The 18,693-nt window shown below is 35.9% G+C and overlaps 1 protein-coding gene across 1 annotated transcript in view; it reads right to left on the bottom strand.

Moving 5' to 3' along the window:
• Positions 1-8,229, bottom strand: part of LOC111508294 (Kainate-type ionotropic glutamate receptor subunit 1D) — a 74,505-nt gene extending 66,276 nt beyond the window's left edge. Inside the window, 1 exon segment of the mRNA XM_074174766.1 lies at positions 7,885-8,229. Coding sequence (XP_074030867.1) covers positions 7,885-7,894 — 10 coding nt within the window. The 5' untranslated portion in view covers positions 7,895-8,229.
• Positions 8,230-18,693: the final 10,464 nt, after the last annotated feature.

Consider the following 18,693-nt stretch of genomic DNA (forward strand, 5'->3'; position numbering starts at 1 on the left):
AAATCCAATTTCTGGATTCAAAAAGGAAGAGTTTAAATAAAAGCTGAAACAAATGTTGATAACAGTAAAAAATATTATACAATGTACCACACTAATGATAATTTTAATGAAACGAATAAAACACTTTTGTGTATATTTTGTGTATATACAGGCTAAACCGGTAGAAATTTTGACGTAAGGCTGCGTGAACCGTCTGCTTGGATAAAAAATCTACAATGCACGAACATCTTCAGGAATTAAAACACAAGATAAGTAAAGATAGCCTCAAAATCCTACACATATGTAATAAAGGGAAAAAATGAATTTGTCGGAAGCCATGGAAGTTAACAAGCAATTAAAAACTTCACTTTAGAGTTTCATACTTGATAATGGGGTTGAACCACGAAACATTGTGAACCACCTTCAAACAAACGTAGAAATATATTCCACTTCAATGGTTGATATCAGCATTATATATGAAAGCAAAATATATGAAAAAAATTATGCTCACTCTCAACACCATATGTCGACCGCACACTGAACACTGAGTCATAAAAAGGCGAGAGTATCGTTTGTCCGAGATTCGCCTAGCGCTATGTGTGCGGAGAAACGTAAGCCAGACATACTGGCGCCGTTATGCGTTACGTTACCAAACGGTTTACCCTTACATTAAAAGTTACCACTTGAAAAACCTTCTCCAAAAACTAATCTTTTCTTGAAATTACCATTTCTGTTTCTTCAAATTAGAATGAATGGACAAACGAAGCACAAATAATCCAGAAAATGACAGAATTGAATGCAATTCCACTCCTTTTTTGTTCACAACGGTGAAGTGTATTCATTTGTCACTCTTATCTTTTCCTATTCTCCAAGGAGAGTAAGATCGTCTATCAACCTGGCGATGGTGCAGTAATTATAGACTCGCTTCAGTAAACACTTTCAGGGAGTCCTCAAAGAAAAGACCATTGTCTCAAGTAAACAGCGAGTGTCTTGTAGATACAACGACGTAGGTGTATAATAGATCATTCTGGGCCCCTCTTGGGAAAGATACAGCACGTTCTCATTAGTAGGCAGTTATTTCTCGGCACATTTTATATTTATAATAGGTGACAAAACAATTATTTTAGGAAGCGGATTTTATTTCTGACAATTTGCAACTAAATATATCTAAATTATCACTAACAGAATTTGTCACTTTACACATGGTATGGATCGGAGAATTCTCCAGAACATTTGTGCGAGATGTTTTTATATAGAAAGTACTCGGGTGTCTGGAACAGACTCTAGGAATGCAAATAATAAACTTTTTCAGTAATGTTGGGCAATCACTATGCTTTTGATAATTCCATAGGTTAGTACAATACTATAATAAATCAAATCGAATCAAAATGTACTTTATTGTCGAAGATGAAATCTCATTGACAAAGTATTCCTATTCTAAGAAATATAAGATATGCAACTTGAAAGATATCGTCGGATAAAATACCATTGTCAAAGTGTTATTATTTTGAAGAAATAACTTATACAAATAAAAAGTAATATTTGAACATTTGGTGATTTCAGAATTTTGGGGTGAAAAAGAAGTCAGGAAGTAATAATATATATGCTACATATTGAAATAAATAATTTAAATAATAATGAATATTCTTATGCAAAACATAAATGCAAGTATAAGAATATAAAACCTACAAAGCATAAAAATATAAAAGTGAATGCATAGAAAATAACAGTAAGTAATAATTTCGTAAACATTTTCAACTATACGTCAAACAAAAAGTTGAAAAAGTCACATAGTTTAAATACCAGTAGGTACTGAAACACAATAATTAAAATTTATTGTATATAAAATTTAAATTTCTCTCTGTATAAAATTCGTCTAAAGAATAAAAGGCATTTGAAATTCAAAAGCTTTTTCGCAGCCTTTAAAAAAATTTCATCTTTGCGATCCATGTTCCGTTTTGAATATGTTCATTAGTATTTGTTTTTCTTCGACTTGTGCGACATTTCTTGATTACTAAAAAATCAAACGAAAATATTTCGAAGTATACAGTGATTCGTATCATATTTTTTAGTTTCAACTCAAGTGAGGAACTCTTCAGAATTATTATTGATCTTAAGTATGTCTCTTTTATGATTCTGAATCATTCTGAGTGGAGAACTAATCCTTCGTAAGAACTCCGAGTTCAACTGTCAAGCTCGCATATTAAATACTTGTTCCGAGATTCCAAACTTTCAGCTAACCGCAGACTAAAGTTTCTATATTATAAAGTGACGTCCTTTGGGATGAGTTCGGCGAGTCCTCTAACTATGGTGGTAACTTATCTCAATAAAAAATTTCTTAAGACTTTAGTATTTGAACAAAACAGTTCGAGAATTGGGAGTGTTGAAAGGCCAGATTGATTTCTGAACTCCTGGTTTGGAATATACTGAGGATTATGAATCTTGCCTCTCTAGTGGTATCAATTTGATATTTGTAATGACGACAAGCTCTTCTATGGAGAGGCATAGTATACGTTGAAGAGATAAAAATGCTTCGAAAGATGTATCTGTTTCCATATGAATAATTGAACAATTAACATGCCGAAAAATGCTTTCAATTGCATACCTCAAAATCCTCCATAACTGTCATACCAATAATCTGAATACTACAACCAAACACGGACTGGATAGTAGTTTCAATTTGATTTTATGAAAAAGTATTTTCGAAACTCTAATTAGATGCTAGTAATTTGATTAGGTACTGTGACTTTTTGAAAAAAAATTGCCAAGAGCACATATTAAACTTTTATAAACCTCCTCAATTACGATGACATAGAAAATATAATATAATATCAGTTCTACATTAATAATAACATCGGTTTCTAAGCAAGACAATTCATGAAAACATTAAATTCACTATTGAACTAGAAGCAGACAATTTAAACTCAATCAATAACTTGGACTCAACAATTAGTAGAATGAACAGCTAACATGATTCATCACAGAACTTTCTAGAGGGATATTATCTAGTATTCATTGCGATTCTACCCATCCCTATCAACACAAACTGCCATTTTATGATAGCATGGTTCATATATCAGGCAATGTTCCTTTAACAATGGATAATTTTAATGAAGAACTCAGTATCATTAAGGAAATTGCAGTATTATTTTTTATACTTGCTGTGGTGTTCCGTTGGTACTTTATACAATATCTCCTCCTATCTCAAAGATACGCTATAGCTTTTCCAAAGGAGTTTCCCACTTTCCAGATAAATATACCTTGAAACCTTTTTTCACCACCAGAAAAATAAATGAAAGGTCGAACAGTGCCTGACGTGCATCTTTCATAAGGGGCCTTATTATTCTTGCCCAAAAAACTGTAGATGTTTCTAGGTTTCGGACGGTCCCTAGCTAGAGCCTTGCTTTCCAGTCGGCTTTACGATAGATACTCCTCTGAGTCGTTTCTGAATCCTGACTGTGGAAATCTCCTCGGTTTATTCACTCCTGCTCAATAGACAAGCCACCGTCACAGCAATATTCTGATAAAATAACGAACCTACAGGACGGTTCGAAATTCAGAAAATTAAACCGTTATTCTATGAACAAGAGCCTTCAGATGACGCAATAGATAGAAATCTAGAGGATTCATATCAGGACTGCGAGCTGGTCAATTTTGAGGTTCTGCACGACCAATCCAACGATTTGGGTAGGTGATGAATACAGTACAGAGCCTTTTGGGGAGTCCAAAAGACAAAGTCGAGAATTCAGAAAAGTCTGGAATTTACGAAATTGAATGTAAGGACTGCGATGCAAAATATTATGGACAGACAAAAAGATCTATTAAAGTAAGATATAAGGAACACATAGCACACTTAAAATATAAGAGACCAGAAAATTCAGCAGTCAGTCAGCAGTCAGACTTCAGTTCATTGAGATTATAAGATATAGCATAAATAAACACTAAAATGAGCTGGAGCCCCGTCTTGCATATTCCACATGTTACCTCTTACATGTACCGGCACGTCTTCTACCAAAAGGGGTATATGCTTTTGCAAAAAGTCCGTGTAGGATTCACCTGTTAATCTTGCTGGTAGAAAAAATGAGTTAGACACCAGTGATTCCCACTCAAACGTTCACAAGGAGGAATTTTAGTTCTGATATCAATGTATAAAACTTCACAAGCCCTCGACAGCTCAATAATTAAATCAAACTTTTAAACACAGTAATAATTATTTATTCAAACAAAAATAATATTTGATTGAAATAAAACCTGCGGGAATTTTTGCAAAACTATCAACCACTTTATCGTTAAAATTATTTAGGTTTTCATTTATTATAGCTCTGTGTACACTCATCATGGCCAGACCATTAAGGCGATCTTCTGCCATGTTTTTAGTCTTCTGAGGCTGGTATATCGATCAAAATTTTCAATGGTTTTTTCGTTCGGGAAAGAAGAATTTGTTTCTTTCAGGATTTGTTAGATTAAGCCTATCGTGCCACAATTGCTGCCATACTTCGATTTCATTCTTTATTTTCGGTAAATCATAAAACTAGGCAATAGATTCACAAGTTTATTTCAGATATTCAGTTGTCATCTTTTGCATCCTCTTCCAGTATTCTGAAGGGCTTTCTGCTGGATGATTGCTTCTATGACGTTGTTTCCCATTAATACGCGGCATTGATGAAATGTCTTCCTCCAGTCCAACTTTCTCCGCAACAGCAGTAGCTTCCTTTATCATTTTGTCTGACACTTTTTTCAGATTTTCACGGTGGTTTTTAATCAAAAGCAAAATCCTTTCTACGGGTTCCGAGGCTTCGACCACCTCCAAAAAGCTACAGATTGGAGTACGTTGACAACAGGTTCCATCAAAGTCGAGTATTTGGCTACCAACATAATCCCCAGAATGATAGAAATTCTTGCGGCATCCGTATGCAGTTGGAAGCCGATTTATTCAACTGTAGGCTGTAGGTGTTTCTTATGAACACTTACACCTACAGATGGCATTGTCCACAAAACCAATTGAAATTGTATGTTCCTAACAATAACTTCTACTTTAGGTATGCCGCATACAAGTTATACAAAACTAATGGAATGCACAACACACACACACCATACCTACTTTCTACCTATAGTCCGTTCATAATTTGTCGATAGCACAAAATGAGGGCCCAAGTCATAAAACGGTCATAAAACTCGTAAAATCATAGGTGGAGGTTCCTGAGGTGTGTATTCATTAAATATAAATCTTCAGTTTATATTCGAAACTTGCCTTGAAAGGGTGAAGTTGTTACGAACGAAAAATATTTTTGGTTTAGTACATTTTTTAATCGCATGTAATTTACGGCTCGTTGGTGTTTCGGCGTCTACGGCAGTAATTAACGTCTCTAATATTTATTTTGCGAATTTTGTGCAGTGCGTGAGTAACTTTTTTTCATATTCCTACAAACATATACGTACCTTTCGTTCCTGCTTGTTTTGTTTGATTGCTTGCGATGGCTTCGTCATCATCATCAACATCATCAAGTTTTACACCGGTACTGTTGCGTACAGTCAGTAAGTCTGTCTATTCACCAAGAGAGACGACTATTGTTTTGAACGTTCACGATGCTCTGGTTTCTCAGAATCCCACAAACACTGTTCAGAACATAATCAAATAGTTGTGCCAACATGACAGGCGTAGGGGAGTCAACAATATATAGGTTCCTATCAGAAAGAAAAAAAAAGGTATAGCTAACCCAAATACAAACGAATACTTAAAGGGGGGAGAAAACCTATTGAAAATTCACGAATTTTTTTACAAAAAAGAAATACCCAACTTAAACAAAATTTTACAAGAAGTTAGAGACGACCCGGATTTGCCTCATGTCGGACGAACCAAATTGTGGCAAGTTTTAGAAATAATTAAATTTCCGGTGGGAGAAATCAGACCGAAAATCACTTTTGATTGACCGGGAAGAGATTATATGTTGGAGAAGAAAGTATCTAAGATCTATACGAAAATTTCGGGCTGAAGGAAGGCCAATTTACTATCAGGACGAAACGTGGGTAAACGCAGGTCATACTCTCACAAAAATTTGGACAGATAAAAATATATCAAGCTCCAGGCAAGCCTTTATGGAAAGTTGGTCTACTGGTATTTCCCCACCCTATGGTAAAGGCAGTAGATTAATACTTTCTCACATTGGCAGTGAAAAAGGATTTGCTAAGCATGGTTTGTTGGAATTTGAATCCAAAAGCACAAAAGACTATCACGAGAAGATGACAGCTGATGTTTTCGAAGAGTATTTTGAGCAGATGATTGAAGATATACCACCAAACTCAATTATAGTATTAGATAATGCACCTTGGGTACAAATGAAAAGCTATGTGGCTAGAAAAATACGTCATATAAAATACAAGCTGTACGTGAATTGTTATATGAGTCTTTACAACATATTACAGAACAAAGTTGGCGAGATGCAGTAAGACATGCAATAGAAGAAGAACAAAAAACGTGGGATCTTGACAATATAATTGATGCGACTGTAGAGACACAACCGCTAATTATTAACCTGCAAGACGACTCGGATTCCGAAGATGATCCTGTTTATTTTGAATTTGAATAGTTTTGTAAGTAATCGTAGTTTATATCATTTGAAAATAGGTATACATCAAATAAATGTATCTTTTACAAATTGCAAGTAACTTATTATTTTGAATAAAATAAAGAATTTTTTTTAAAATAAAAATACAGTTTACAGTACCTACAGTGTAAGAATATTAATATATTTATTTATTTAAAGTAACTAATGTTTTAATCATATACTCTACGACACTGGTCACTCATTTCCACTCAAAATACCTAAATAATCGGATTAAAAGTTTTATAGCTGTATTGTATTTCTTCAGATACAAGATGGGTTAGTCGAAAACATCTTAAACTGCCAGTTTTAGTTTGGTTTTTGTTATTATATCTTATTAGCTGTCCTCTCTGTATTTCAGTTCTCTAATGAGGGTCAAACTTGCAGTGAGCTATCAACAAATTATGAACGGACTATACATATTTTTACACTGTTTAATGGCAAATTTGATATAGTCGTGATCATAATGGCGGCGATTTTAAAAACGGATGTCAAAATCTCAATAATAATCTGAATATTTCAATACTTTCTGCAATATACATTAAATCTTGTGAATTTATTTACGTTTTGTCATGCGATGCGGAATTTATTAATAGGTAAGGAAGTCAATTGCTCACGCTTTGGTCGCTTTGCGGATAGCTACATTTGATCTCTAGGGGGGGGGGCTACTGCCCCCCCTGCCCCCGTTGGCTACGCCCCTGTTAAGATATCTGTCCTGGTAAATTTTTCGTGCTTCTTCTCTCAGTGGACACCACAGTATCCACTGGAGCTAATAATTTCAATCTAGTTAGGGTTAAATAAGCGCCTCATTACTATTAATAACTGTAGCAAATTTCAACCATGACATTTTATTATTACCATTTTTTTAACTTTAACGTCGTGTATCTCAGAAACCAAGCAGAGAAATGTTTAAAATTCTACGTGAAACACAGATTGAAGGAATCACCCGTCTGAGGGTTTTTGAAAATATAATCTAGGCATGGAGATGTACAGATTTTATTTCATTGAATATTTCCAGGTTATATGAAAAAAAGTGAGTTTTGTAGCTGTGAATGAAGAATTTTCACTGATTCTTTGTTGAGATGTATGTGGACTACTCTAGTTTCTTTTTGAACTCACAGTACTGTCAGTAACCGAAAAAGAACAATAGAAGAGAACGTGTGTATCATTCCATACCAATAAATCAAAATACCCTGAGCTTAACTACGAAAACATAAACAGCCTACTAGCAGTACATCAAATCCATAACATAAACGACTCAAACATAGCTCCAAACTAGAAAACAATCGCCTGGCACACCCACCTGCAATCATAAAGCGATCTGTCGAGGCATCTATCACTGATACACCAGAAATTTCGAAAGGGCACGGCACGCTGGATCGGAGTTACTGTCGCCGCCGGTTCGCAACCCTCACTGCAGCCTGGATTCTGGATTTCATCTCGGAATCTGGAGTCGGCGCGCTCTCCGGAGAAGATGGGAACTGCAGAAACGCAAGATAGCCTGATAGAGCTCGAGTGGGCGAGATATTAACACGATGTTTATTTTGAACTCATAGACGACCCAGTAATTGCCATCTATTGGTTTCGAGAAGCAGACGGCACTTTCGAGTGTCTCCTGGTGTTGGACAGTAGTTTGTTTTGAGGTCCGAATACAAGTGGTCTCCATTGGACACTTCAACTTGTCGGCGGTAAATTGACTCGTTATAACAACAGCAGATAAAACATAACGTATATATGGCTTTGCATAAAAACTTGACCCCCTAATATAGGGGGTGTACCCCTATTATACAATGGATTGTACGTGTCTGGTGAGGTGTAACACCCACACACTTACTTCAAAAAAAAGTTACACTCATACATACATGGAAATCCGCCATCCGCCACCAGTCAGGCGGATGGCTCTTTTCTGGATGGAATCCTGCACCTTCAGGGTATGTTTGGGGGCAGAGCTCCATACATGAGAACAATACTCCAAAGAAGGCTTGATCTGAGCTTTATAAAGCAGCACATGTTGCTGAGGTGCATAGTTTTCTGGTTCGGAATCCCAGCGACATGATTGTGCCAACACATTGGTGTCCCATTCAACCCCCAACAAACTATCGAAGTAGAAAGCGGAATTGTCTGACCTGATATTATTATATCTCGCTGCAAGTTTTCTCAAAATTGGTTCATTCGAGGAATTCGATGATGAATGAACAGAAAAAACTCTGTAGGAATGTAGGCTTCCACATCTGGCATCAATGTTTTACTCAGTTTCCACGTTCTGCCGTGATCTTCTTCGGTTAAAATCTTCAAACGTTTCAACTGCAACTGCGGCAGTCATCTTCAGTGGCGTTGTCGAAGTACTCTTCTCGAAGTATCAACTGAAGGCAAAACCTGGAAATCAACTAAAACATCTACATATGTCGGTGTTCGCTTTTGCATCAATTTTCCTAATTCTTGCTTTTGTTTCTCTAGCTCTTGCTTCAGATTAATTATCCAGCCCTCAGCTATTCCATTTCTCAGATGCATTATAAATAGTTGCTATTTTTTGACGTAGTTTGAAGTTATTGATTCATCTAGTGCAAATTTTATTTATACCGATCTCAGCCAGTTTGGAAATTGAGAACTTTGCTATGGTTTGGCAAATAGAGTCAGCCTACTAGCCAGTCATTTGAGTTCTTGCTAGAACTTGTATATAGAGCGTTATAACGAAAACTTGACCCCCCTGTAATTCAGGAACAGATGTGTAATCGAAAATTTCAAAGAACACGTGAATTTTTTTCTAGGGGGACTAATTCTGATGTGGAAGTCATACCCGAAAACTTCACCCCATGCGGTCAACAACTACCCTCCCCCCCTAATTTTTTCAATGGCATGGGGTTCGATTGATAAAATCATCTGAAACGTCTTTCGTCCCTCTATAACCTCTGTAATTTTTCTCGAATTTGGTTAATTCGTCATTGAGAAATTAAATGTGAACGTTTCATTTAAGAAAAACAGAAAATTCGCTGTCGTTCATTTCAATGAGGAAATCAACAACAAATAATATTAGTGGAAACAAAATCAACGGATAAATTGTTCAAAATGACCATACAATAGTACAATCTTCTCTCGAAAGTGTTTCTTACATTATTGAAGGTGTCGCGGTTCTTCTAGATTTGTAGGTTAGGTAGAGTCCACTTTTGACTTCAGATGTCCCTACAGTAAGAAGTCCATCGGTGTGAGATCAGGTGATCTAGCCGGCCATTCAACTAGACCCCTTCTAGACAACAGTATGATTACCAAGAATGTCAGCCTAGACATTAAATTTTTGTGGAGTTTGTGAATGTGTTTCCAGCACCAAATGAAGATTCACATCGCTCCAGTGAAGACAATTATGTCTATTCACTTCACCATTCAACATGAAAAAACTTTCATCTGAAAAAGATGAATTGTATAGTAGGTTTGGGCTATTGGTCAATTTCTCGCTAAACACCTCACAAAACTGGAGTCGACGATCAGGATCGTGTTCGTTCAATTCCTGAACGAACATGAATTGGAAAAACACTGGTAGCTGATACATCAGACACTCTAGCTACTTGTCTGATAGATTATCGATTATCCATTTGTACATGTCTTCAAACTGCAACTTCAACTACGTCATTTCTGATAGGACGGGATACTTCATGTTTTCTGTTGTGAACAGAACCTGAAGTTCGGAACTTATCCATTAACTGTTCAACGTATTGATGGCTCACGTTGTGGTCTGGATGATTCGTATTATAAATTCTTGCAGCAGCTTCAACCACATTCATTATTTCAATGATAGGTTGCAACAATTTCTATTCTTTCTTCAGTAGAATGAACCATATTGGAACACAGTGAATTAGGATGACTGAATGATAGTTCGTGAAGAAATGACAGTGGCCAACTATTTACTTTTTGTTCTGTGACAACTAGTACATAATACAAAATGAAAAGCTGATATTAGTCCTGAAATACATCACGCATGACAAATCCTAGCATTTTCATTGCACGAGATGTTATTTCTTCGATATGTGACGAGAACGTTAGTTTTTCATCAAAGATAATACCCAGATCTCTCGATTCGGTAATTCTTGCCAATGTTATATTATCCAATTTGTATTTATATATTTGTACTGAGGATTTCCTTGCAAAAGTCATAATTTTACATTTGCCTACGTTTAATGATAGTTAATTTTTATACAATCAAAGTAGTCTTCAATCTCCCGGAAAATCTTCATATCATCAGCAAAAAGTAGTTTTTCAGAGTTGATATTATCAGGAATGTCACTAACAAACAGAAGACATAATAGTGGACTCAAGTTTGAACCTTGAGGAACCCCGGAAGTTGCATTTAATATAAACGATTTAATTCCTTCGTATTCCACAAATGCTTTTCTATCGCTAAGATATGATTTTAGCAGATATTGAAGGCTCCTCAAAATGCCACAGCTTGATAATTTCATGAGCAACTGATGATGTGAAATCCGATCAAATGCTTTGCTGAAGTCCGTATATACCACATCAACTTGTTTACGTTGGTCCAGTTTATCAGAAACATATTGTGTAAAAATACAAAGATTTGATGCAGTGCCACAACATTTCACAAAACCATGTTGGAATTCGGAAATTGTGTTTTTTACATGCTTATAAATGAGGTCCGATAAAATTATTTCAACTAATTTCGAGTACACTGATATTATGGTAATTGGTCTATAATTTACTACTTGCCACTTCTAAAGATAGGGCATACCCTCGACAGCTTCCATATTTTCGGAAAGTAACAATTTTTCAGCATGAGGTTGTAAATGATACAGAGAGGCTTCGCAAAAAAAGCAATATGATTCTTAACAAGTTTGACAAGTGTCAGTCCAACTGTCAATTTATTTTTCAATTTATTGGAAGCCGAGATGATGTCATTTTCCGAGATTTCACTGAGATGTAAGTAATCACTGGTGTTGAAACATTCTCCATCACTCCAGTTTGAATTTTTTAGATTATTATTAGAAATGTACACGCTTTGAAAGTTCGTTGCTAATGTTTTAACTGTAGCGTTAGGTGATGGCAATATTTGACCATTAAAATACATGTGTCCTGGAATTCGAGATTTATCAATCTTTGAGTTCACATAGCTCCAAAAACCGGTGGGATTTTTTTTCAGGTTTTGTTCGGAGTTCGCAGTGAAACGTTTATATGAAATATCTATATCGCGTTCAACTGAATGTCTCATCTCTCTGAACTTTTCACGATAAAAAAGTAGTTTATGATGCCTATACATTTTCAGGTAGTGATTTTTTACTTTCAGTTCACGAATCAGGTCTTTTGAATACCAGGTAGGGTACTTGCGGGAGCAGTATTTTTTCATGGGTACACACTTTTTTATTATACTTTGTATGACTTCGTTAAACCGCTCGCATGTTTGATCGACGACATTCAGGTTGCTGAAGTGTTGAATCCAATCAACTCCTCCGAGTAGTCTGCAAAGTTTTTCAGTGTTGGTATTTCTGAAGTTATACCGGTTAATGGAAGAAGAACATTTTTTTCGTGTTGGCCCTGGTGAAGTTTGTACTATAAGTCCTGGATTATGGTGATCAATCAGAACTAGTGGGTCGCCATCAGTAAGTACTTTGCAATTGTTTTCGTTACTAGCAATCATCAAATCGAGAAGTCTGTCATTATAATTTTTAACTCTATTAACCTGATAATAATGTAAGGAACGCTTTCGAAAGTAGACTATATTATTGTATGGAGCTAGATGGAGGTCATTTTGAACACTTTATTCGTTGATTGTGTTGCCATCGATATAATTTTAGTTGATTTCCTCAATAAAATGAGCGACAGCGAATTTTCTGTTTTTTTCGTAAATAAAACGTTCAACATTCAATTTCTCAATAACGAATGAACCAATTTCGAAGAAAATTACAGAAGCAATAGTATGATTACCATATCAGGATTAGTCCTCCTAGAAATGAAAATTGACGTGTTCTTTGACAATTTTTATTACTCGTCCGTTTCTGACTCACAGGGGGGTCAAGTTATTATTGGAACGCTGTGTAGAGTGTATCACGTCGCTCAATTGCCTCAATTGTTTCAATATTTTCCCTATTGGTGTTTATGCCACTGAAGCTTCCACCATTCATACTCATTCTTTCATTGAAAATATTTTCAGATACACTTTCTCTCGAATCTAAGTTATACTTTTCCAAGTAGGGATAGCTTCTCATTCTGATAAAAGTTCTCAGGATAGATCGTGCTCTTTCTTGTAATTCGGATTTTGCTTCACTTCTACGTTCCTGCTTGTGCTGTTTCTTTTTCAAAATTTAATTTTGATCCAGAAGATTTATAAAGGTTCTAAGGCAAGAGTCAATTCTTTTACTTTTACTTTTTACTCCTACAAACACAATATTGAATTGTAATTAAAAGTAAGAGAGATAAAACTACAATAACAAAATAAGCTTAAGAACTAACTAAAATAAAACAAAACAGTAAATATAAAAGGAAACAAAAAAGAAATCAAATAAATTATCACAATTTTTAAAATGTATACAAGTACCTAGAAATTAATCCGGCTGTGAGAAAAAGTAGGCCCTTATCTCTTTGGCATTTGTTTCAGTAAAAAGATCCACGGTGCTATTTTCAGTTAAAATGTTGCAATGATTTAGCATACGGGTGATTGGCGAGTTATCAGAAAGGCCGATAAAGAATGTTCTCTTGTCCTGTCTACGCAGGTTTACCTTAGGCACCAACATTTTACATAGTTGACCAGAGATGATCCCTTGTACTTTACATTATCAATTATATAGTATACAAAAAGAACATCCTGTAATGCACGTCTGCTCTGTAAAGTAACAATGTTAATTTCTTGAGCATGCTTCTGTAAGACACCATAATGGGATAGCAGCCATAAATTTTGACATAAAGATATCTAAGAAATCTTTTTTGAGCTTTTTCAATCAAATCTGCGTTGGTCTCTCCCTGTGGTGACCAAATAACAGAGGCATACTCAAGATGAGCATTAAATAACTTCACAATACACCCAACATCTCTAAAGTTTTTTGTATTTCTAATAACAAAACCAAGAATCTTATAGGCTTTGTTGACAATATATTCATAGTGAGTGTTGAATTTGAGGTTACTTTTCCTTCTCAAAATATTGTAGATGTCTTATTAAATATTATATTAACTCATTTGTTCGTTAAATATAGTAGTATATTTCGATTTGCAATTTTTTCGTTCATCAATATAACATGGGATTTTACGTTTTCTAAGTAATTAAAGTGTATATTTCAATAAACAGCTCAAAATTGTAAAAAAAATTCGAATTCGAGTTTTTTTCGATTTTTTGCATTTTCTGAAAACATTTACTATAGTAATGTATATTTTTTTCAAACCATCAGAAAGTGGAGATTTCAACGAAAGAAGAGCACGCAGACTTTTTAGAAAAAGCTGATATTTTGACGCGAGAATTTTCAACTGAAAATTACGGTGCTTTTTGATATTAAGTCGAAATAGGGTGAAAAAATAAATATTTTAAATCAAATGAATTACAGTGTATTTGTGACATGGAAAAGGTGAGTTTTCATCGAATGACAGTGTATTTGGGACATGAAAAGGTAAGTTTCCACCAAATTCCGTAAAATAAAAAATAAGAATAAAAAAATAAAAACTTGGCTATTTGAATTTTTCACATAAAATTTTGAGATTATGTGAAAAAATTGTGGATACAAAGGTTATAGATCTTTTTACTACCTACAACTTTGCCATTTACTTTTTTTCCATAGGACTTGTAGTTTTGCCGGAAATCGAGATAAACCATTTTTTACCCTTAAAACTCAACCTCCCCCACTTTCCGAACTCAAATCGACCGTAATTTATTTTTCTTTCGATTTTTATCATATCCCCCTCCTTCTCTGATGGGTTTCATCCTACTATTATTTTTTTCACTTTTCACCATTTTTGAACTGGTCTATTTGTTATTTCCCGTGTTCGGATTGCTCATGTTTGACTGTTATCAACATCAATTCGTTAAACACTCTCATTAGCAAACTACTCCATTGAATTTCAACAGGTTTAGAGGCTTTCGTTATAACTGATGTTCAAATAGTTCGTGATTATCTGTAATTTACATTAATTTGTTTTTTTTGTGAAGATAAGCGATAATTGTCTAGGAGATATTCATAATTATTCAGCTGAAGGTCAGAAGATGTACAAGGTGATTAATGTTTCAGAATTGAGACTTACTATACAAAATAATAGAAATAATTTCAATCGAAGGAAGTGGAAATCAATTGATGAATATCGGCTTCCTGGACTCAACTGCTCTTGTATCTACCAATAGGGACAAAACCACGCCTACCACCAAAGAAGTGGGGAATTCTGCGACCCAAACCAATTCTCTAGTATCAATCTAAAAACCGGAGATAACATATAGGGTGTTCTAATTAAGTCGGCACCGTTGCCAAATCCGTTATTATTAATGCTATGAATTTGGTTGAATGAGCAAACTAACAGCATTTTTATTGGCTTTCTCAATACCGAAAACAAAGAAAAATGTCAGTCGTGTTTTCAAAACATTTCATAAAATGATATTTTTTCAAATGGAACACCCTATATTTATCATGCACTTCGAATCGTAATAACATTCTCAACAACAAAGCTCATAGCTTCTTCGAGTTGGAAATGAGCGATTTATGTGGATATATTTATTTCTTTCACTGTTACAAAAAATTTCTTTGTTTTGGCGAATGAAGAGCTATAAAATATCGAGTGAATATTCAAAAACGCCGCTTTCTTGAACACATATTTGGGCCCTTCTCTTGACACTATGTGCTGCTTTCAACACAGTCGGCCATCAACTCTATTGATTATTTTTCGGTTCATCTACATTATTATTTTTCATTTTGTACACCTCATTTTTCAGAAATCCCCAAAAATAAAAATCGAGAGGGTTTTGTCTGGTGAACGAGAAGGCCACTTGAGAGGACCATTTGTAGCAATCCATCTGTTTCAAAAACAGTCTCGCAACATTTTTTTTACGTCACTGAAATTATGTGCCGGGGCTCCATCTTGCTGAAAATAGATCATCTGACGAGCCTCCAGATCAAGATCATCGAAAAACTCTTCCAACACTCTTGTTAATAAATTAATTGATGTAACGGGGTCCGTTCAAAGAACCGTGGTAGAAAAATGGACCGTTAATTCTGCCACTAAATATATTACACCAAACATTAATGATAAATTGTCTTTGCGGATTCTACATTGCTCAACCGATCGTGATGAAACTTGACATGTATGAGTAATTTTTCATACAGAAGGTTTTTAGGCGAGAGTTGGTCGCGTTCCGCTTGATTAGAGTTTTCCATATGTTGCGTATCTCTACACTAGCTTGGCTGAATGCGTTGTTGGACAACATATATGCGGCTGCGTTGTTCCTCCTTGTGGATGATTTCAGCTTGAGCCCACTTGATGTTATGTTGATGAGCCCAAACATGCTCTGCTATTCCGGATTTGCTGGTTTCTCCTCGCTGTGTGTGTTTCTTGTGCTCGGCAATGAGAACTTTTAATGGCCTCTCAGTTTCACCGATATATGATTCTCCACACTCGCAGGGTATCCGGTAAATGCAATTCTTGGAATCGCAGTCCGCCTTTGGTGGCCTGGTTTTCGTGAGGCTGCTACGGATAATGTTCCCAGATCTGAAGCACGTTCTGATGTTATATTTGGACCCAATCCTTCTCATCCTTTCCGACAATCCTCTGATGTAGGGAAGTACAAGTACTGGATGTGGCGGCTTCTCTTTCTAGTGGAGCTCTTGCTGTCGTCTAATTAAAGTCTGTTCCACCATCACTCTGGAGTAACCATTTCGTTGATGATGCCTTGTTCCTTTTTGAGACCTTCCTTTGTATTACACAGCCTGAAATCACGGTCTAGTAGAGTCTCGATGATCCCTCTCTTAGTCGATTGATGGTGGTTGGATTCCTGGTTCAGATACTGTTCCGTGTGAGTGGGTTTTCGATATACAGATGTTTCCCATTAGTGTCGGTTTTTTTCACCAATACGTCTAAGAAAGGCAATTCGTTGTGGACTTCCTTCTCCATTGTGAGAGTGATGGAAGGACTCACTTTGTTGATGTGCTTCAGGAAATTGTCTAATTTTGCATTTTCATGGTTCCATATTATGAAGGTGTCGTACACGTATCTCACCAGTTATCACCCGAAGACGATTGTGGATACTAACAATCGAAACGTCGTGAAGTAACCTGCTTTGGAATCTTTTAATTTTTTTTTAATTCTCATTTTCTTGTCAAGAATTTTTAATTTTCAGCTCGTGTTGATAGTTCAAATTTCTTTATTTTTGTTTGTAGCTTTTGTTTGTATGTTATTCCATTGTAATTTAAGTTTTTTGCCTAATATAATTATTATTGTTATTATTATTTTTCAGCAAATCTTTTTAATTTGTTTTTACAGCATTTTTCAGGGATTTCTGAGCAATTTATATCATATATTAGACAATGGAAGTCTGAACTGATGAAATGAGCCACGAAACATTGTCAACCACCTTCAAACATACTATAATTGAGTGATGTTACCCCATAGATTTTGCTGATGGTTATTGTGGACGAAACTTCAGGTAAAAATACTAACTTGGGAATTTTCGCAGGATGGGTTTGCAACCTTGGATCGGTGCTCCTTTCTCGAACTTCGTAGTTTACCGAATTTCTTTGATCTATAATGACGTTACAGACTTGTGAGAGACTAGAACAGTTTCACAGATTACGCATCAGGAGGAAACTAGGTCTCAAGAAGTACAGAACTGTACTGTTGATGAAAACACTACGAGGTTACTGTTGTAACTGAGCTCTCACAGAGGCTGCGCATTTTGTTGACAGGGCAGGAAAATTGGAAAGCTTTTCATATATCCAACAAGCTGTATCTTGGATCGCATGGGATACCTTGATATCTGACAATAACATATTACACAGAAGAAGCGAGAATCTGAGAAGTGAATCACCGATGTTCAGAACTATACTTGCTATATAAGATGGTACTAGGTTTGAATTTTCAGGTACTGGCTTATTTTGAGGACGTGAACTTTGCTTTGCATTTCATCAAAAGTTGCTCAGATCTATACTCCTATTTCGAAGTAGTGCTGAACTTTTTGAATATCAGATTTCCCTTTTTCAGTGAAGTGATTGTCCCAGGACAAGAGTGTCATAATGAGAAACCTTGCTGATCATGGCACCAGGATTTGTGAGACTCATCTTGTCGAAGAAGAACTTCGTCATCTGGACCAAGCTTGGCAGGCCACTGGCTCTAGATTGAGTGGTTGATGATGCTCAAATATTCTTCCAGTAGAATCATCTCTGGTAAGTGGATTATCCACAATAGGCTCTTGAAATGAGCGAGAAGGGATTCTCATGGAATCTAGTACAATACCTATCACCCGCTTCATTAGTGACTTCAGGCAGGTCTCAGTTCAGCATCCCTGCATGGCATTGCAGGCGTGAAAAGTCAATTATCTGCTCAGTATTCCATCACATATTGGATACGCAATGCTTGTTGATCCATAAACTTGGTCTACTGGACGGAATCCATCCTTTACGATTGGGAAATGGTTATAACGACGCGACAGTCGTTATTTGTCAATCTCTTGTTTGAGAACATCATGAAGCTCCGTATTCACTGGAGCCACTTGGTGTGGCTTCAACAGGAGCACTTTGAGTGTTCCAATTGACTTCCTACGTGGCATAATGTGGGTTTTCCCTATGATGAAGTCTACAGGAGGCAGGAACGTCCCCTTCATCAGTTCGTTGGCAGGTCGAGGAGAAACTACATAGCCTCGCGGATGAAGATAGGATACATAATCCTCTAGACTTTGTAGAGGAGAGGCGGTATGTCTCGGTTATATTTAATACCATAGAGGCTTTCTCATAGTTGACTTATCCACTCCGGTGTCGTAGCGGTCGTCAACAGAAGCAGCTAATCATCGATTTGGGGTTCATCACCTTGCCTTCGACCCCTTCCATATGATTATTATCGTTATTATTTCTATCTAAAGAGGTAGCCAGATTTCATCAATGTTCATTGCCTCTTCTTTTTTATTGAAATTATCCCTGAGATTTTGAATTTT

This window comes from Leptinotarsa decemlineata, unplaced genomic scaffold (genome assembly GCF_025532065.1).
Source record: "Leptinotarsa decemlineata unplaced genomic scaffold, Ldec_3_MD MMD2_tig00000882_RagTag_RagTag, whole genome shotgun sequence".
Lineage (NCBI taxonomy): Eukaryota > Metazoa > Arthropoda > Insecta > Coleoptera > Chrysomelidae > Leptinotarsa > Leptinotarsa decemlineata.